Raw genomic sequence first — 17205 nt, forward strand, 5'->3', positions numbered from 1 at the left:
TGGTTAGTCCCCTTATCTCCAGTGTTGGGCAACTTTATTGCTTCAGCATAACAAGACTGTCAGGATTTAGGTTTATTGTTTTTTTCATGTTTTCTGTAGCTCTGTTTTCATTCTGGTTAATCCTGTGTTTAGTTTTAAATTTAGTTCTTGTGCGTTGGGTTTTATTTCCTCTCGTGTTTCCATAGTTTTATTTTTGGTTCTTGTGATCTGTGTTCTGTCCTTCCCCTGTTGTGTAGTCTGCCCCCTGTGCTCTTAGTGTCCCTGTCATTATTCACCTGTCCTCAGCCCTTTACTAGTTTGCCTGCCACGCCCATCTACACCTGCCCCAAGTTAGTGATTACTCACCTGTGTCCACTTGCCAAATCACCATCTGCCTTTAAAGCTGTTCATGTTTTCCCACTTACTGGTTCATCTTTGCTGTTATGCTCTGTCCGGTTTCCCCTCGTGTCCCCAGCGAGCTGCACTCTGTAAGTTTTTGCTGCCCTGTCAGCCCTTTTGTTTTCTTTAAAGTCAATTGTTTTTTTGTTATTTTTTTCAATACGAGTCTACAATCTGAGTTATTTCACTCCAACCTGACAAAGACATTTTTGACAACGTTGTGCTTCCAGCTCTGTGGCAACACTTTGAGGAAAGCCCATTTTTATTCCAAAGTAGGGACCAGGACGACTTGAGTAGCCTGCAGAGCCCTGACCTCGACCCGAACAAACACCTTTGGGAAGACTGTGAGCCAGACCTCCTTGTCCAACATCAGGGGTGTCACTCCAGGCTTCATGGGCCGCTGTTCTCTAAGTTTTTAGTTTTTCTGCTCCAACACACCTGATTCAAATTATTTAATGACCTCCTCACCAAATCATCAGGTTCTCCACGTCCACAAGTCGTCCATTTAAAGCAGGTGTTTTAAATCTTCACTGAAACACTCCAAAATCTCTTGGAAAGTCTTCTAAGAAGAGCGGAAGCTGTTAGAGCTACAAAGGGAGGGGCTGACTCTATATTCAACTATGTGTTTGAATTCAACATCAAACAGTTCCTGTTGGTGTGATGGCCAGGTGCGTTCAAATACTTTCGAGGACAATGTTTGTCAGAAGCAGGAAGACAAACACTTTGTTCATGGTCAGGGGGGAAAAAAAAAAGTCACGCTTTAAAAGTCACCAGAAAAATACGACTTTAATGAATGTAAACACCCCATCTGCCATCGGCCAGAAGACAACCCCTTATGGTCCGGAAATCGCCCACGGGCCACCAGTTGGTGATTCTGGTTGTGAAAATGTAAACATCCGCCTGAATGAAAGCATAGCTATACATATGTAAATAAACACATACCAAGCGTTCAAATAACAGCAAAATGTAGGTAATATATACTAAATGATACACAAGAGAATTTATTCTGTTTTGAAATGAGCTGCAGTTTAGACTGACCCAACGAGTGTTGCTAAAAACCCCAATAATACACACCAGCTTACTAACTTCTAAGTAATTAAATGATCGCACAGACACTTAGTGAATTATGCGATGTGTTTACCTTTGGTACATTAGGTGTTATTGGCCTCAAACCACTTTTTTTAGATTATTAACGAGTTTTAAACCACACCAGGGACACAGAACATCAGGAATTTCCTGCATAATGGGTTTGAAAGGTAGGAAAGGGCTGCTTTGACACACCTTTCGAAATAATGCTTTTCACCCAAGCAGGTTTTCAGGTGTAGATAGCGTCTAAATGGACGGGGCGGGTCTTTGTCGGATTGGGACTAAAGAGTGCTTCTTTGTTCAACACGGATGTCAAGCGGCGCCTTTACCGGCTAACACAAAGTGGTTAAACCAATGAGTCAGGCAATGTTTTTCTTTTTAAATGTGTCTGCTTTTTACCAAGCGGCACTAGTTCCTGAAAGTGCAGCGCTCAGCATTTGGAATTAGGGCGCTGAGAACAACTTGAAGAGGTTTTCCTCTGTGGATTAAGGCTACCTCGGTGTCCTCAGCCTCTCCCTGTAATCCCACTCAGACTCCATGATGCTGCCATCAGTGCTGCGGGGGGCCCGCCATCTGTCTCAGGATGACACGGTTCTTCACACGCTTGGTTCAAGAAGGCCTCAAAACCTTCAAAAGCTTTGCACCGTGCCTTATATGTTTGTGCGGACCTACTGTCACTGGCAGTAAACTCGGGCATGTTACTTTATCTGTTTAACTGAGTTGGAGCAGTTCAGTTCAACTTTGTTTATGTGGCCCTTTTCAAACACGAAGCAGAACACGACATAAAAACAAACATGCACCAAAATAAGACAACTTAAAATGGACTCAAGAAGGTTTTTATACGCACCTACTTGCTAATAAAATCATCCATTTTACTTCAGTTGCTGGCATGACTCAGCAGGAAACCTCAAGTCAATATTGTTGAGTCATGGTGCTCTTGTGTGTCAGTAGGGCGAGGAAAGGTGTTGTGTCGAGATATGTTTCCCCAGAGTTTTAGCTCCGCTTTTCTTCCTAAACTCGGTTGTTTTAACCAGCAGATCTTGATGTTATTTATTCATTTTGTGTGTGTGTGCGTGCCCTTTTTGTCATTTCCATCGGGGAGAACACACCCTGGATATCGTCATATGAAAGACATTTTTTTTACCCTTATGTTCAGTGTATTTTATTTTTTCTTTAAAAAAAAAGGTACTGTGCACGTTAAAGAACAAGGATTTATCCTGTAAATAAGACACATTTCAGCATGGGGGCTAAATATCATCTGTAGGCTGATGGTAAAACACAGACAAGGGGGATTAAGATGAGGTAAAACACACAAATAAACAAAAGCTAACAGCACACGTGCGTTAGTCGTTTAATAATATGGAGAATAGAAATCCAGTGAAATGAGTAGGGGGGGGGGGGGGGGTGACTCAGTGCTTTATTTTCTCACTATCAGATGTGACTCATTACCTCGTGACACATACATCCTGGGATTTTTATTCTTCCACGTTAAAATGTTCATTTCGCCAGGGGGGGGCACGCCCTGAAGGCTGGGAATCCACTGAGACAGGTGGGGGAGCAGATGAACCGGAGGGTGGAGGGGGTACGCATCTCGACACAACACCGGCCCCTAAAAAGTGGGCGGGGCTTCCAGGCTTCGACGCCATGCCCTTTCCATCTCGACGCGGCGGCAGCAGCCTCCCCCGTGATACTTCTTGGCTGCCACCGAATGACTCCTCGTCCGTCGGCGGAGCGGAAGGAGCCGAGCGCTTCCTGAGGCAGGAAAGGCTCACAGTCCGGAGGCGAGCGAGCCGAGGCTCCTCCGACCGCAGCGCCCACCTTTCCCCCCACCCCACCGCCTGACATGTGACAGCTCGCGGCGGGAAGAAAAAAAATAAAAAATAAATAAAAGGAGCAACAAAGAGGAAAAAGCCGCTCCCGCGAGTTAAAAAAAAAAAAAAAAGGGGGCTCGAGCTCCGGCGGTTTCCCGGCGACCCGCCTCGACGCGGTCGGAGATGGACTGGCTGTGCGGACCGGAGCTCCCCTTCTGGGTGAGTACCTCCAGCCTTTTTTTACCGCCCTGTGCGCCGGGTAAAAAGCTGTTCTGTGTTTGTTTTTGTTGTTTTCCTCCCTCCCTCCCTCCTCTCCCCGTGTCCCGGTCGGAACAGAAGCGCAACAACAAACTATAAATACCCGCGTCTAACAGCGTTCAGGGTGTTAGTCGGCTCACCGCGCTGATGGACCAACTTTCGGTTACAGAAAGAGGAAGGACGCGACTCGCCCAGGGTTCATCTGAAAGTTAGCGCTGCTGGCGAGACTTTGGAGTAGTTTCTCCGTGGGACAGGGGGGGACAGGGGTGGGTGTTAACTCGTCTCCCAGTTTGTACACAGCAGTTGTAGTATTAAGATAAGAGGGTAAACAACAGCCGGTCACTAAGCTGGCACCAAACTTATAGCTATCATTATTTTATTATTATTATTACTATTAATAATGATAGGTTTACTTCAGTAATGGCAGGGACACAAATGTAAGCCCAAAAGGCAACACGGTTGCTTCTTTGTTTACACCTCTCCCAGTAATTTGGACGCTTTTAATTTGACACTCCTAATGTCCTCATGTCTGCCCTGTTAGCAAAATATCCCACCCACCAGTCTCCAAGCAGAGCAGTCACTCTGGAGGTGCAGCCACAGCTGGTTAACCCTCTATAGTCCCCCCCCCCCCATTCAAGATGGCCGCCCCTGCTCAGCGACCTCTCCAGCCTGGCGATGACTCCTTAGGTCAGTCGGCTGTCCCGTCGGGGTCAGATTTGGCGTGGCGGTAAGCTGAGAGCCGTCCCCCGAGCGCCAAGCTGCTCAGCCAGAGGTCAGCCGGCGGCGGCAGCTCTGTCTGTTAGCGAAATATCTCATAAACCTCTGGATGCACATCTACAACTGATAATCTGAGCTGAGATGTGGCGTGGCGTGGTAGTAGCTGAGAGTCATTCCCAACACGTAAGGCTAACAGGTCACACGGGTGAGATGCATTCCTTCAAGGTCTTCAAGGTTTTTTTTTTTTTTTGACAGTAATGCAGCTTTAACTTGCTGTGCTGCCGATCTGTCACAACCACACACATAACCAGAACTCTTAAAGCACACGTGTCAAACTCAAGGCCCGCGGGCCAGATCCGGCCCCCTGTAACATTTCATTCGGCCCCCAAGATAACGTTTAGATTTCATTAGATCCGGCCCTCCAGTCTGGGACACATTGAGTCTCTGATTCTTATTTTGCTTAAAAAAACTGAGCCTAATTAGTGAAGTTTTCTCTTGACAGTGACTTAGAAGCCAACAATATATAGTTTTCATTTCTGTATGATCAGGTTTTTGTTGATGGCTTTTTAAAAAAATGTTTTAATGTTAAAAACTGAGTGAGGCGTAAGAAATGACTGCTAACGATGTGCTTTTTGAAGTTTGATCTATTTGTCTGTCTTCATTAAAGTATGTTTGCTCTAAATTCTGTATAATCTGTAACTGGGAGAAGGTCATTGATATTTCCATATGAATGATTTGATATAATACATCTAAAACCAAGGTTAATTTATGTAATTTTTAAGAAATTTTGATCGCGATTGGCCCTTGGCTAGGACCAAATTTTTAATTTTTGCCCCCTTGCGTCACTGGGTTTGACACCCCTGTCTTAAAGGAATATTCTGGCCATTTTGAAGAAGGGTTCCTCTGTTTTTTTTTATTATAAACATTTATACCAGGGGTGGGCAATCCTGGTCCTCGAGGGCCACTAATTCAGTGGTTAAATCACCTCTTCATTCTACAGATGCCTGTTAATCAGCCATTGATTTAAATCAGGTGTGCTGGAGCAGAGAAACAAGTAAATCATGCAGGATGGTGGCCCTCGAGGACCAGGATTGCCCATCCCTGATTTATACCATTGTCAGTTTGAAAATGCACCGTTACACACACGGGTTCTTGGGTTATTTGCAAGCACCGCGTGTAGCAGCAGCTAGCCGTAGCACTTCTGCTGCAGCCCCAGGTCACTTCGGGCAGGACTCTTTTGTTATTTCCGCTGATGCGCTTATGTTTAGCGTGAAATTGGCGGCGAAGTGAAAGTTTAAACGTTACTGCCAGGAAACTTCGAAGACCAGATTCGTTTTAAGACGGTAAAAATCTGTTTAGTCCGGGGGGTCTGTTCGCGCTTGCAAAAACAACCCCACGGAATTCTACGTGAATAATTGTGCAACGTGAAACTGACAGTGGCGTAAAAGTTCATAAAACAGCGTTTGCATTAACCGCTCTGAAAGGCTTTTAGATTCTGGAGCTCCTTTTAAAAAAAAACAACAGTTCATATGGAGCTCACAGAACCCCACCCCAGAATGGCTGGAATGACGTTTTAGTTCTCAGAACAAGACTATCTGTTTAGTTTTTTTTTATTTTTTATAAAGAATTCGAGTTGGGTGGAGTAAATGCATTGGTGTAAAAACTAACAGAATGAGGAAGTCAGTTTATGACATTGTTGTCAAGCTGCATCAACATTTGGTGTAAATGTGACAGAGATGAGCAAAATCGAACAAAGTCTACTCTGCAAAACGCTGATTTTTATGATTTTTTTTAGGTTCCTCAAAATTGGGAGGGATTCCTCTCAGCAACCAGATATTAAAAAAACGGGCTTGAGTGGTTCTGAAACATTTCAAGTCACATTCCTGCCTTCACGGCTCTTTTAAAGTGCCCTGCCTTTCAGAGAGGCCTGACTTGTAACCCCAACGATGCAGATAAATCCTCAGTCGGGATTAAAAGAGCTCCGGCACTCCTGCAATGTTTGCCCTTCACGTTTCTGTACATTAGGGCGGATATATTGTTCAGGATTATAGTTTGCTCCCTTCAAAGCGTGTTTCCATGGCGATCCATACGATCCTGACAGGAGTGCCAGGTTTGTGTAGCTGGGAGCGGCTGAAAAGCTCGCTTTTCTAGATGTTTCAGCTTGCTGGTCTGGTCCCAGACAGAAGATGGCTAAAAACAGCTGCTTTTTCACCTGCTACTTCTCGTTGATTGACCCAAAAATATTTTGCAAGCGTTTGCCTCGAAGAGCCCCCGTGTTATCCCCGATCTGCGTAACGATGCCAAAATGTGATTTTATTCACAACAAACGGTGATTTTCTTCCACTGTTGTCGTAACACCACCACTGCTTGTTGGACAAGAGTTCTCATTTTTTTCAGAAAAATGCCGAGAAGATCTATTTCAAATCTCCAGTCAATAGGTTTACAGTACTTTCTGGTCTATAAGGCGCACTTAAAAGCCTTCAATTTTCTCAAAAAACGACAGTGCGCCTTATAATCCGGAGTGCCTTATATATGTAAGAAGTCGTGATGTTTTAGTACGACTTTGGTAAACTACAAAGCTGCACCGCTCGCAGCTTTAGGCCCCCACATACTTGGACGGACTGTGTGTACTCCGGGTGGACTCCATACTCGAGCGTACAGATTGCCTAAAATCCTCCCGTGACAAATTTCAGTCACGGCGTCACCGGACGAGGAGGAAGAGATCGCTTGCCTCTTAGCTTTAAAGCAGCAAAAGAAAAAAATGGTGCCTTCAGCCCTGTTTCTTCACCACCAGGGCAGCCACTGCACACCTGCTAGTGCTGCACAGAGAGCAGCAGTCACGCTGCACGCCGGCGCCGATTCTCACCTGAGAGCGGTTGGTGTCGCACACAAAACAGTTTTGTTTCGCTTAATGCGCCTTATAGTGCGGCGTGCCTTTATATATGGCAAAAGTTTGAAAATGGACCATTCATTGACAGTGCGCCCTATAGTGCGGAAAATACGGTACTGCTTTTGGAGATAGTGCCTTCTCTTGGCTAAATGAATTCTCTGTCTGATTTTCTGAAAACTCTCCCAGTCTTTCCAAAAAGCTAAGAATTCTCACAAATTGTCCTCAAAAACTGCTGATTTTGGACTCTTCAAACACCCTCTCAGCCTTGGTCCAAATGCCAGGAAAAAAGCATTTCTGATGTTTTAAATTCAAATTTAGAGACCCCCCAACACCCGCTTTTTCTAAATAACCTCCTACTCCTGAAACTTTTGAACCCCCTGTAGCTAACATCAACGGCTTCATCAACGTCTTAAAAAAAACATTAACGTGTGGTTAAATTGCGATTTAAAGCGCAGGAGTGCGCAGTCGTTTACAATTTCTGCAACCCATGACAAAAATAGAGCAACAGAGCAGTCATGGATGGAACTCGTCTATGAGTTTAACCTGACTGACTCATGAGAGCTTATTTCCACTACAGTAACAAGCATAGCTGGTATCAACGAAGCAAAAACTTAAATTTTACTCCAACTGAAGACTTGTGAGATGCTCCAGTGCTCCTCAGAACGTGTGTTTGGCCATTAAATGGTACACGGACTGCATTTATGCAACACTTTCCGATTAGCACGCTGCTCTTCCTCCTGAGCCAAAAACGGCCAACACACACATCGGTCTCAAACACACGCGGCATTGTGTCAAACAGCTGGTTAATACTGATCATTCTGTGGATTTCAGGCTGCAGCTGCAGCTCAATTGCTGTTGACAATAGTTTGGTTTCCTCAATTTTTTTAAAAATTTCTCCGACATGAAGAAACTCATCACTTCTGCTAATTAAGGAGGCTTGAAAGCTCGAGACACCCTCATTGCTATTTGTTCATCGCTGTTTTGTTTTCGCCACAATTTTTGGTTTGCCCTTCCTCCCCCAGCTTAAGAGCAGCTTTATGCTTCTTCAGCAGGCTTTACATCAAAACGAAAGGTCGACCGATGTGGTTTCTTTTCTGTGTTCGACGCTGATACCGATCTTTAGACATTAGGGCAGCTGATTGCCTAAATGCAACACAGTTTCTTCTCTTTTTTTTATGACCAATGTGTATTTTCTATTTACCAGAAATATAACGTTATTGCCTAAACTTAAAAAAAACATGTTTTTAACAACACGTAGACAGCTAAAACTAACATCTATAGAAGAGCATTCTTGCTTAAAACTGTAGCTGGGCTTGTTGTAGCAGCAACCTCCGCATCTTCATCTTCCTCTTTGGTAATCAGTTAAGAATGCATAAACCTGACCAATTCCAAAAAATAAATAAAAAATAAAAAGAAGACAGATATCGACTAATTAAATCAATCGGCTGATTATTTGGTCTGCCTTCAAAATGTTGGCATCTTTTTCTAGCTTAGATTATTGTCCCCCCCCCCGTCGCAATACCTTCCATCCATCCATCCGGTTCATCTTGTGAGCTGGAAAACTTGGGAAATAAGTGAGGTACCAATTTTCAATTTGGCATGTGGCTGCATCTAGGCTTAAGTTAAGGTCCCTATTGGGAATTGGGTTGCCATGTCAAAAACCAAGATGGCCACCGCCATATACATATATATATATATATATAAACCAGCCATCCCATTTATTTAAGGAAAGTATACTTTTAAGCAAAATAAAAACCAGAAAGCTGAGTTTCCTCGAATGATTGATGTGGCCGAAGATTAATCTATGGTGGCCACCCTCTGGCTCCGCCATTGCGCCTGATGGTGGATAAAACTGCTCCCTCCGCTTGCCAGGATACGTTAAAAATTATTCAGGACGCTCAGTGACCTCGGCGTACCGCTTGTTCCAAAAAGAAGTCCACAGTTACCGATGACTTATATGGAAGAAGGTTGAAGGACGTTAAAAGTTGTAGGCAGTAGCTGCACTGACGTCCTTCAGAATGTTTCCAGTTACTGCAGGTAAAACCACGCTACGACAGGTGCAGCATCTCATTCACGCGCACTTCAGACTGTCAGCGGCAGCTTGGATTACAGCAGGGAGGAAGAACATCCCGGCGGAGAAGCAGGAAGGCGCTGCAGAACACAGAGCAGTTTGTGCTTCGTCAGTGGGTTTCAGGGTTTAGATGCTGGGAAGCCGAAGCTGAACAGAAACTGCAAAACAGAAGTTATCAGAAAGGAAGAAGTCGCGACTTCTTCAACTGGAGCAAGAGAAACTGTACTTCACTGTAGTCGGTGTCAGGTGTGTACTCTATTTTTTGAAGTATTGTTTCATCTCCTCACTCACAGCTTTGCATGAAATTCTCTGAATTGGTTTTTCTTTGAAATACTGCTTATTAGCATAAAAAAACAAGTACTGAGAGTTGTGAATTTCTTTTTATTTAAAAATGAGAAGTCATTTAAATGTTTCGAGGAACCGACTACTACTATACTAGAATAGATATATAAAAAACGCTCAGCTCGCCCTGTTTTGTCCACATGGACACTTCAAGCTCGGGTCCTCTACCAGAGGCCTGGGAGCCTGATGGTTCTCCTCAGTATCTCAGCTGTTCCTAGGACTGCGCTCTTCTGGACAGAGATCTCTGAGGTTGTTCCTGGGATCTGTTGGAGCCACTCTTCCAGTTTGGGGGTCACAGCACCGAGTGCTCCGATGACCACTGGTACCACTGAGGCCTTGACTCTCCACAGCTTCTCTGTTTCCTCTTTCAGCCCTTGGTATTTCTCGAACTTCTCGTGCTCCTTCTTCCTGATGTTACAGTCTCTTGGGACTGCTACATCTATCACCGCTGCTTCCTTCTGGATCTTATCTATCACCACAATGTCCGGTTGGTTCGCCACCACCTGTTGGTCAGTCTGGATCTGGAAGTCCCACAGTATCTTAGCCCTGCCATTCTCCACCACCTTAGGTGGAGTCTCTCACTTTGACTGGGGGACTTCCAGTCCATACTCGATACAGATGTTCCTGTACACTATTCCAGCAGCTTGGTTATGGCGTTCCATCTACAGTTTGCACAGCCTGCATCTTGGGTTCTGCATGGTATGATAGACCCCACCCTTTATTGTTTTTGTTCTACCATGATTAGTGTCTCTGTGCTGTCCTTCAGTCCATCCCTTTCTAGCCACTGGTAGGGTTTGTTGATAACAGCCACTTCCTCAATCTGCTGGCAGGGGCTTGTCTTTCCATGATGGTTCCTTTTCCCCTCTTCCACACTGGATTTCTGTTGCTTGAGACATTCACTTAGCAGATCATCACTGGGGGCTTTCTTCCTGATGTACTCCAGGATCTGGGTTGTTTCATCCTGAAAAGTGTCTCTGATGCTCACTAGTCCTCTGCCTCCCTCCTTTCTCTTAGTGGACAGTCTCAGGGTGCTGGACTTAGGATGAAACCCTCTGTGCATTGTGAGGAGCTTTCGTGTCTTGATATCAGTGGTTTCTAGCTCCTCCTTTGGCCAGGTTATTCTACCAGCAGGGTATCTGATGATTGGCACCACATGTGTTGATGGCTTGGACTTTGTTCTTACCATTCAGCTGGCTCTTCAGGACCCGCCTTACTCTCTGTAGGTACTTGGTTGTGGCTGACTTCTTTGTGGCCTCATTCTGATCGCCATTTATCTGAGGGATTCCAAGGTACGAGTCGCTGTCCTGGACATCTGCAATGTTGCCTACAGGTACTTCAACCCCTTCAGTTGTGATCACCTTGCCTCTCTTGGACACCATTCAGCTTCTCTTATCCAGTCTGAAAGACACCAGTGTCCTTGCTGTATATCCTGGTGAGGTGGATGACTTGTTCACTTTGTACACAGCTTGATGTCATCCACGTAGAGGAGATGACTGATGACTGTTCCACTTTGGAACCGGTATCCATAGCCACTCATTGCAATCATTTTCTCACTTTGTGAAAATTATTTTTATTTCCAAGATTCTCAGTAAATCACCAAAATGTGCCCTTTCCTCCACCACAAATAAGAATTTCTATCTTTAGCTGCGTCTCCTGATCTTATTTAAGGAGTTATTTCCTCTCCAGTAAAGTCTTAAAAAAGCTCAGACACATGAATAACACTGCTAATGATCTCCATGTCGGTGCGTAAGTTAACATACGTAGCTGGTGGCGTTTCCTCCCCTCCTGCAGTCTTTATTGTTGTCAGTCTTTTCGGCAACAGAACAGATGGAGAACATGTTGCTGTTTCTTCTTAGAATAAGTAACACAATAATCTTACAATTACTCTTTGATGGATTGTTTAACCAAGGACAAACTAACTTTGGTGTTGTCTAAACTTTCCAAATTTTTGCCCAAAAAACCTACCTATTTGCTTAATCTTTACACTGCTTATACAGTTTATACATCAAAACGTAGGCATTTGTCTCCTTTTACCCAGTGACTGTCACTTTCTATGGACCGTATGGTTTCCTCTCAGATTTCCCCAGATTTCAGTGTGCGCACATCCAAACTCATCGACCTCCATTTTATGTAAGCTCAGAATGACGTGAAGGCTTTTGTTTCACTTATCGTGCCTTCTGCATGTAAACAAACAGGAGTTTGATGTTGGTAAAATAAAATACATGCCCCAAAGTTATATATATTTTTTCTTCAGGTGTTGACTCGTGTTGATTCACAGAATTCCATGTTTAGATATATATCTTTCCAACACGTTTAGCTGTAATGGGATATTTTATGATTCAAAGAGCGCTCGTGTAACCACCACGATTGCGCGTGCGAGAGAAGGCGGGCCTAAAAGCCCCACGTCGCTAGCGCGCAGACTCTGGTTCCAAAAATACAACGTGGCAGCTTCCGTAGAACGGCTCCTGCTGGCTTCCTGTTCCAAGGAAAGAAAGCGGAGACACACTGGCTAATATTCAAATACGTCTCCGGTGACGACCAGGCGCTTCCGCCGCTTGCACAGTGACTGTTTGTTTGAGGCTTATTTTGTCCTCTGTATTTCTGTCTGCCTGTTTATTAGGAGTTCCGACAAGGAGTGAGAGACTCAGGTGTGTGGTTACCATGGTGACCCTAATGAGCCACTAGCAGCAGCTGACTTTTTATACAGTTTACAAAGATTCTTAGGCACTAGCTTCAGTGACACTTTTTGGAATTTCTTTTTTTTTTCTAATTTATGATCATATCATCATTTGTTAAACAACGGAAGCCATGCTGAGGTTATATCCAAACGGTAACACATTAAACAATGACATCAGTTCATAATCTCTGTACTTATTGATTTATTTTTTTTCCATCTTACACCTAATATATAAGAACATTAAACCGTCTTACTGCTCTTGTTAGGAACAGGCTGCAGCCGCTAAAGTTCAAATAATTTTTCCTGTCCGTGACATTAAACCACATTTTGTTTCCAGCTATACAAACCGTTGCGTTTGTCTAACAGAGACTATGAAGTCTGTGTAGGAATAATGTCGGTTTAGTATGACGAACATGGTTATAACAACTCATTTTCAGGATTGCGCAGGAACAATTTTAAAAATAAAGTCCACTTTCTTCTTTTATTTTCAAAACGCTTCCCACAGTTCGTACAGTCACACACCCAGTTACCACAACACCTTAGCTCTTTTGCAAAATGACACACTTTTACAAAACATACGCACTAAAGTTGTTTTAAGTTTGGAGACGTCCGTAAGCGTGCGTTAGATCGGTCATTTTTGAAGAGAGCAGAGAGGCAGCTAAGAGTAAGAGTGGTGTTTGTTCATTTCAAATTGAATCTAGAAGAATGTCAGCATTTTAGGGTTTGTTCCTCTTTTAGTGGGTGTGAAACTAACTTGATTATGAACGACGGTGTGATATGGTGCTGAGATGTGAATTTATTGACTACTTCCTCGTTCAGTGACCTCTCATTAAAGATGTGTTGAGTTGTCCTAAAATTTAAAAGAAACATTTAGCCTTTTCACTTCAGTTTCTCTTTGTGTTTATGGTTACATTTTGTACATGATGATATTCTAGTTTATAGTATTCTAGTATTTTACCTTACACTCAATAATGTTACCTAATGTTGACATTTTTATTGGGCTTTTGAAATGTTTTACATCGTCTTTACCAAGTCTTTAACTAAAGAAGCTGTATCATTTGTGTGGTCAACACAGTTTGTTAAAAATGATTATTTGTCCTGTTACTGTTTGGTCAACGACAAGCGAACTTTAAAAGCACAACAGATCACAGGCTGGATTCTTCACACACCGTTTTCTCACAGTTTTACAGCCGAGGTGAGCGCGCGCATCACCAATTACAACGTAGCGATTGCGTCCGTTCAGCTATAAAATTTATTATTGCTTGTGTTTTTTTAAAACAGAAAGGGGATTTAAAGGAGTTGACTGTGGCAGTACCAGCTGGTGCTAATGGAAAATGTCAGCCTGGTCGTTATGGAAAACTTCTAAAAAAAAAGTTGGAGTGTTTCCGGTTCAGCAAGTTCATATTGGCTCATTTCTGATTGTGCAAAATTACAAAATGCAAATTTTGGTGAAGCGTATTAGTTGTAACTTAACTCATCTGAATGCCGGAGTGAACAGCCAGTGTTGCTTTGTGGGTAATGCAGGACCTAGATTTGAACAATTTAAAATAAAACTTAAAGTCTTTGTTTTCGATTTCTAACAAGTTTTAACTTAAGAACTGTTTCCAGTCTGTCAGTTTTAAATTAATCTTGATTTGAACTTGTTACTGTTAATGACTTCACCATTAATTCTCTTTTAAATGCATATTATTCATAATATCCTCTTACAGATTAGACATATAATTTTTTGACATAAAATCCATAGTTTATTGCAGATGTTTGGGGTTTCATCTAATGAAGCTAGCTGTGATCTAAGAAGGCATCACTGGAAAGCAGACATCCTAAAGCAGAACTCAGACATGTTCTGTTTGTGCCTCCTTTTGTTTTGTTTTTATGCAGCGTGTTAATACGTCAGTCGTTATATTTCCTGGCCAGGTGTGCGCTCCATCAAATTGTACGTATCAGTTCCGTGCAGCACGGTCCACGCACACATCCACAGGCTGTAATAAGTCACGTTTTCACAGTTGAAATCGCACATCAATGATTAACAACCTGTTAACGGAGAGATCGAATTTCCCTTCGTCACACATTGCGACCTGGAAACAGTCGAGCCATTGTTGGGCTGGGCTGCGACCTGTCGGAGAGACGAAAAAAAGCAAGAAAATATCTGACTTTTCAGTTGCGCTGTCACCAAATTTGGACTCAAAACGTGTTTGCGGTACGCGTGCGCCAGGCGTTCGCTCACGTGTCGTGTGAATGTAGAGGTGCGAAAGAAGATTTTAATATCAGTGTTTTAACGGGTCCAGCCTGTTGAACCAACTGGGTCCAGCCTGTTGAACCAACTGGAGGCAAATGTGGCAGCTCTATACTATGGCTGCATAACGCTGAGAAGCCACTGGGAATGTAGAATTATTAAAAACAGGGCTGCAATGGTTAGTCGGCTACAAAACATAGTAGCTGAGGAATTTTGTTTTTGATGTTTTATTGTCGTTCTTTTGGGGAACAGCAATGCACTATGAGGAAACCTGAGGGCATTGTTTAGTTTCGCACTCAAAACTAACAAAGGAGAACGTCAAGTGACCAACGGATCAGTGGAGAAATCGGAAGAGGACAGGATAAAAATAGATTCCCAGCCGAGGCCATTTTAGGTTTTTCTTGCTCGTTATATTTTCATTACAAGATTAAAGGCTGGGCTTTGTGATGGACTGCGCTACCAAGCACAGGATTAATTGGGTACAGAAAAAACGAGCAGATGATTATAAAACTACTTGAACTTTAGTTTGTACTATTTAAAACACCAACCCATGACTCGACCGGTCGTGGATGACTTGCCCGATTTGCAGTAATTCCCAAATATTCCCCCTCGACCCGGGTTAAAATACTTCATCTGTAGTGTTGTACTGTCTGCTTCGTCTCTCGGCAACAAAGGGGAATGATGGAAAGGGTGCGGCTGGCTGTTATTTAAAAAAAAACAAAAACACCAGCCTTTTCATCTGTTCATGTGTTAAAGTTTCAGGTTTCAGGTCTTTTGTGGGAGCAACAAACCCTCCTTTAAAGCCTGAAACGAAGAGATGTCTGAACAGTCTGCAGGGTGCCAAGACCAGCTTTTATCTCGTCGCAATAATCGGTAAAATATCTTTTTGATTGTCGCATTTTGTTCCTCAAACCTCCCCACACATTTCCCTGCCATCTACCGACCATATCCCTTAGGTTGAGTAACTGCTGAGTAACTTGATATTGCTCGCTGAACTTTCCGTAAATGCCTGAACTGTTAGTCCAGTCAGATGTTTTGACAATCTTAAACACAGCTTTGTTAAGCCCTGGTAGAAATCTGGAATCAGATATTTCGAAAAGGTTTCTCCTTTCATTTTTTAAAAACTTTCCCTCACTTTCACTATCAGTGGAAGTTTTTAATCACTTTAGACCTTGCCTTTGGAACTTCGCGGAGCAACAGCTGCAGAAACAAAATTCTGTAAGCTAGAATGTGTTCGTTTGTTTTGATACCATTTCCTGCTGCTTTTCTGGGTCGAGTTGAGGAAGCAGCAGGACCAGGAGGGGAGACTAAGGTGCTCCCAGGCCAGAAAGCTTGCATAATCCTTCCAATGAATTCTGGGTCTGCCCTGGGGTCTCCTGTCCTTGGGGTATTCCTTAAAAACCTTCAGAAGGAGGTGCCTGAACCACCTCAGCTGGCTGCTTTCGATGTGGAGGAGCAGCAACTCCCCTCCGAGATGACGGAGCTCCTCGGAGCTTTAAGGCTGAGGCCGGCCACCCTACGGACGAAGTCCATTTCAGCCGCTTGTACCCGGGATCTCGATCTTTCGGTCACAATTCCCACCTCTGGACTTTGAGTGAGAATCAAAACGCAGACGGACCAGTAAAATGAGAGCTTTATCTTTCAACTCGGTTCCTTCGTCACCACAACAGAGCTTGTATTGTCACCGTATTGTAAATACGCCGCGTCGATCAAGCAGCGTGATGCTGCGTGTTCGCTCACTAAAGCACAGATCGTAACACTGATCTACACATCCAGCTCATGAAAGCGATCCGTTATCAAAAGTAACTCTTAGTTCATTCAGCTGGATGACTCATTTACCCAGCTTTTTTGTTTTTGTTTTACCCTCTTATGCGATGAGTCACTTTTAAAGCTGGAGTTCATCCACTCCCACTGTCAGAAGTGCAAACGTACACCAGAGCTTCATCCGGCCAGAGCGAAGCCTTCCTCTCCCGCCAGCAGCGTGGACACTCACTCAGTCCCGGACTCCAGCAGCAGAAGGGCGTGGACGTGGGATGTGCAGGAGTTGGCAGCTGTGTTTGTCTTCCTCCTGGCTGTGGGTGGGCCGTCAGTCATGTTTGTCTGGAGAAGCAGCATTGGGGGTCACGTCTCGTATGATTTGCAGTAGCGGCTCCTGAGCCTACTTTTAAGTGGGGCAGACATTCATTTCCTGGAAAAAAAAAGAAGCTATATGTTGTTTAATATTTATTTATTTATGTTTTGTTTTTTTGCCTTTTTTGTCTCACGGGGGGTTGAGGTTTTGTCTGATAATTAAATCAAAACAGATGCCTCTGCACCCACCTCCACCTCCACCAAAAATGTGAATATTTTTAATATTAACTGAGTAAAATGAATCAGACAGACAGGTACACAGCTTTCTGGACTGGATTTCTCATTTTATTTGGAGTAATATTTTTGCATTAATACTTGATTATCAAAGGTAATTTAATTCTAAAAATATATAAAACTAAAGAAGTAATGCTGACCTATAGATATTATAGACACCCCCACACACACACACACACACACACACACACACGTTATGTCTCTCTATCTTTGCAGGGACTTTCCATTGTCTTCCATTCATTTCTACACCCTAACTACAGCCTAACCCTGACCCTTACCCTAACCCTAACCATTACCAGTACATACCTAACCCTAAACCAAACCTAAACTCAATTCACACCTTAGTCCTAAACCTAACCCCTAACCCAAAAACATAAT

At 43.5% G+C, this 17205-nt stretch overlaps 1 protein-coding gene across 4 annotated transcripts in view; it reads left to right on the forward strand.

The window, feature by feature from the left end:
• Positions 1-3083: 3083 nt before the first annotated feature.
• abcc3 (ATP-binding cassette, sub-family C (CFTR/MRP), member 3) overlaps positions 3084-17205 on the forward strand; it is a 58521-nt gene continuing 44399 nt past the window's right edge. Inside the window, exon 1 of one of the 4 annotated variants that reach the window (XM_017416164.3) lies at positions 3084-3494. In XM_017416164.3, coding sequence (XP_017271653.1) covers positions 3459-3494 — 36 coding nt within the window. In that variant the 5' untranslated portion in view covers positions 3084-3458. The remainder of the gene's footprint in view (positions 3495-17205) is intronic. The other 3 variants (XM_017416163.3, XM_017416160.3, XM_017416162.3) reach the window with 3 other exon arrangements.

The sequence above is a fragment of the Kryptolebias marmoratus genome, linkage group LG17 (genome assembly GCF_001649575.2).
Source record: "Kryptolebias marmoratus isolate JLee-2015 linkage group LG17, ASM164957v2, whole genome shotgun sequence".
Lineage (NCBI taxonomy): Eukaryota > Metazoa > Chordata > Actinopteri > Cyprinodontiformes > Rivulidae > Kryptolebias > Kryptolebias marmoratus.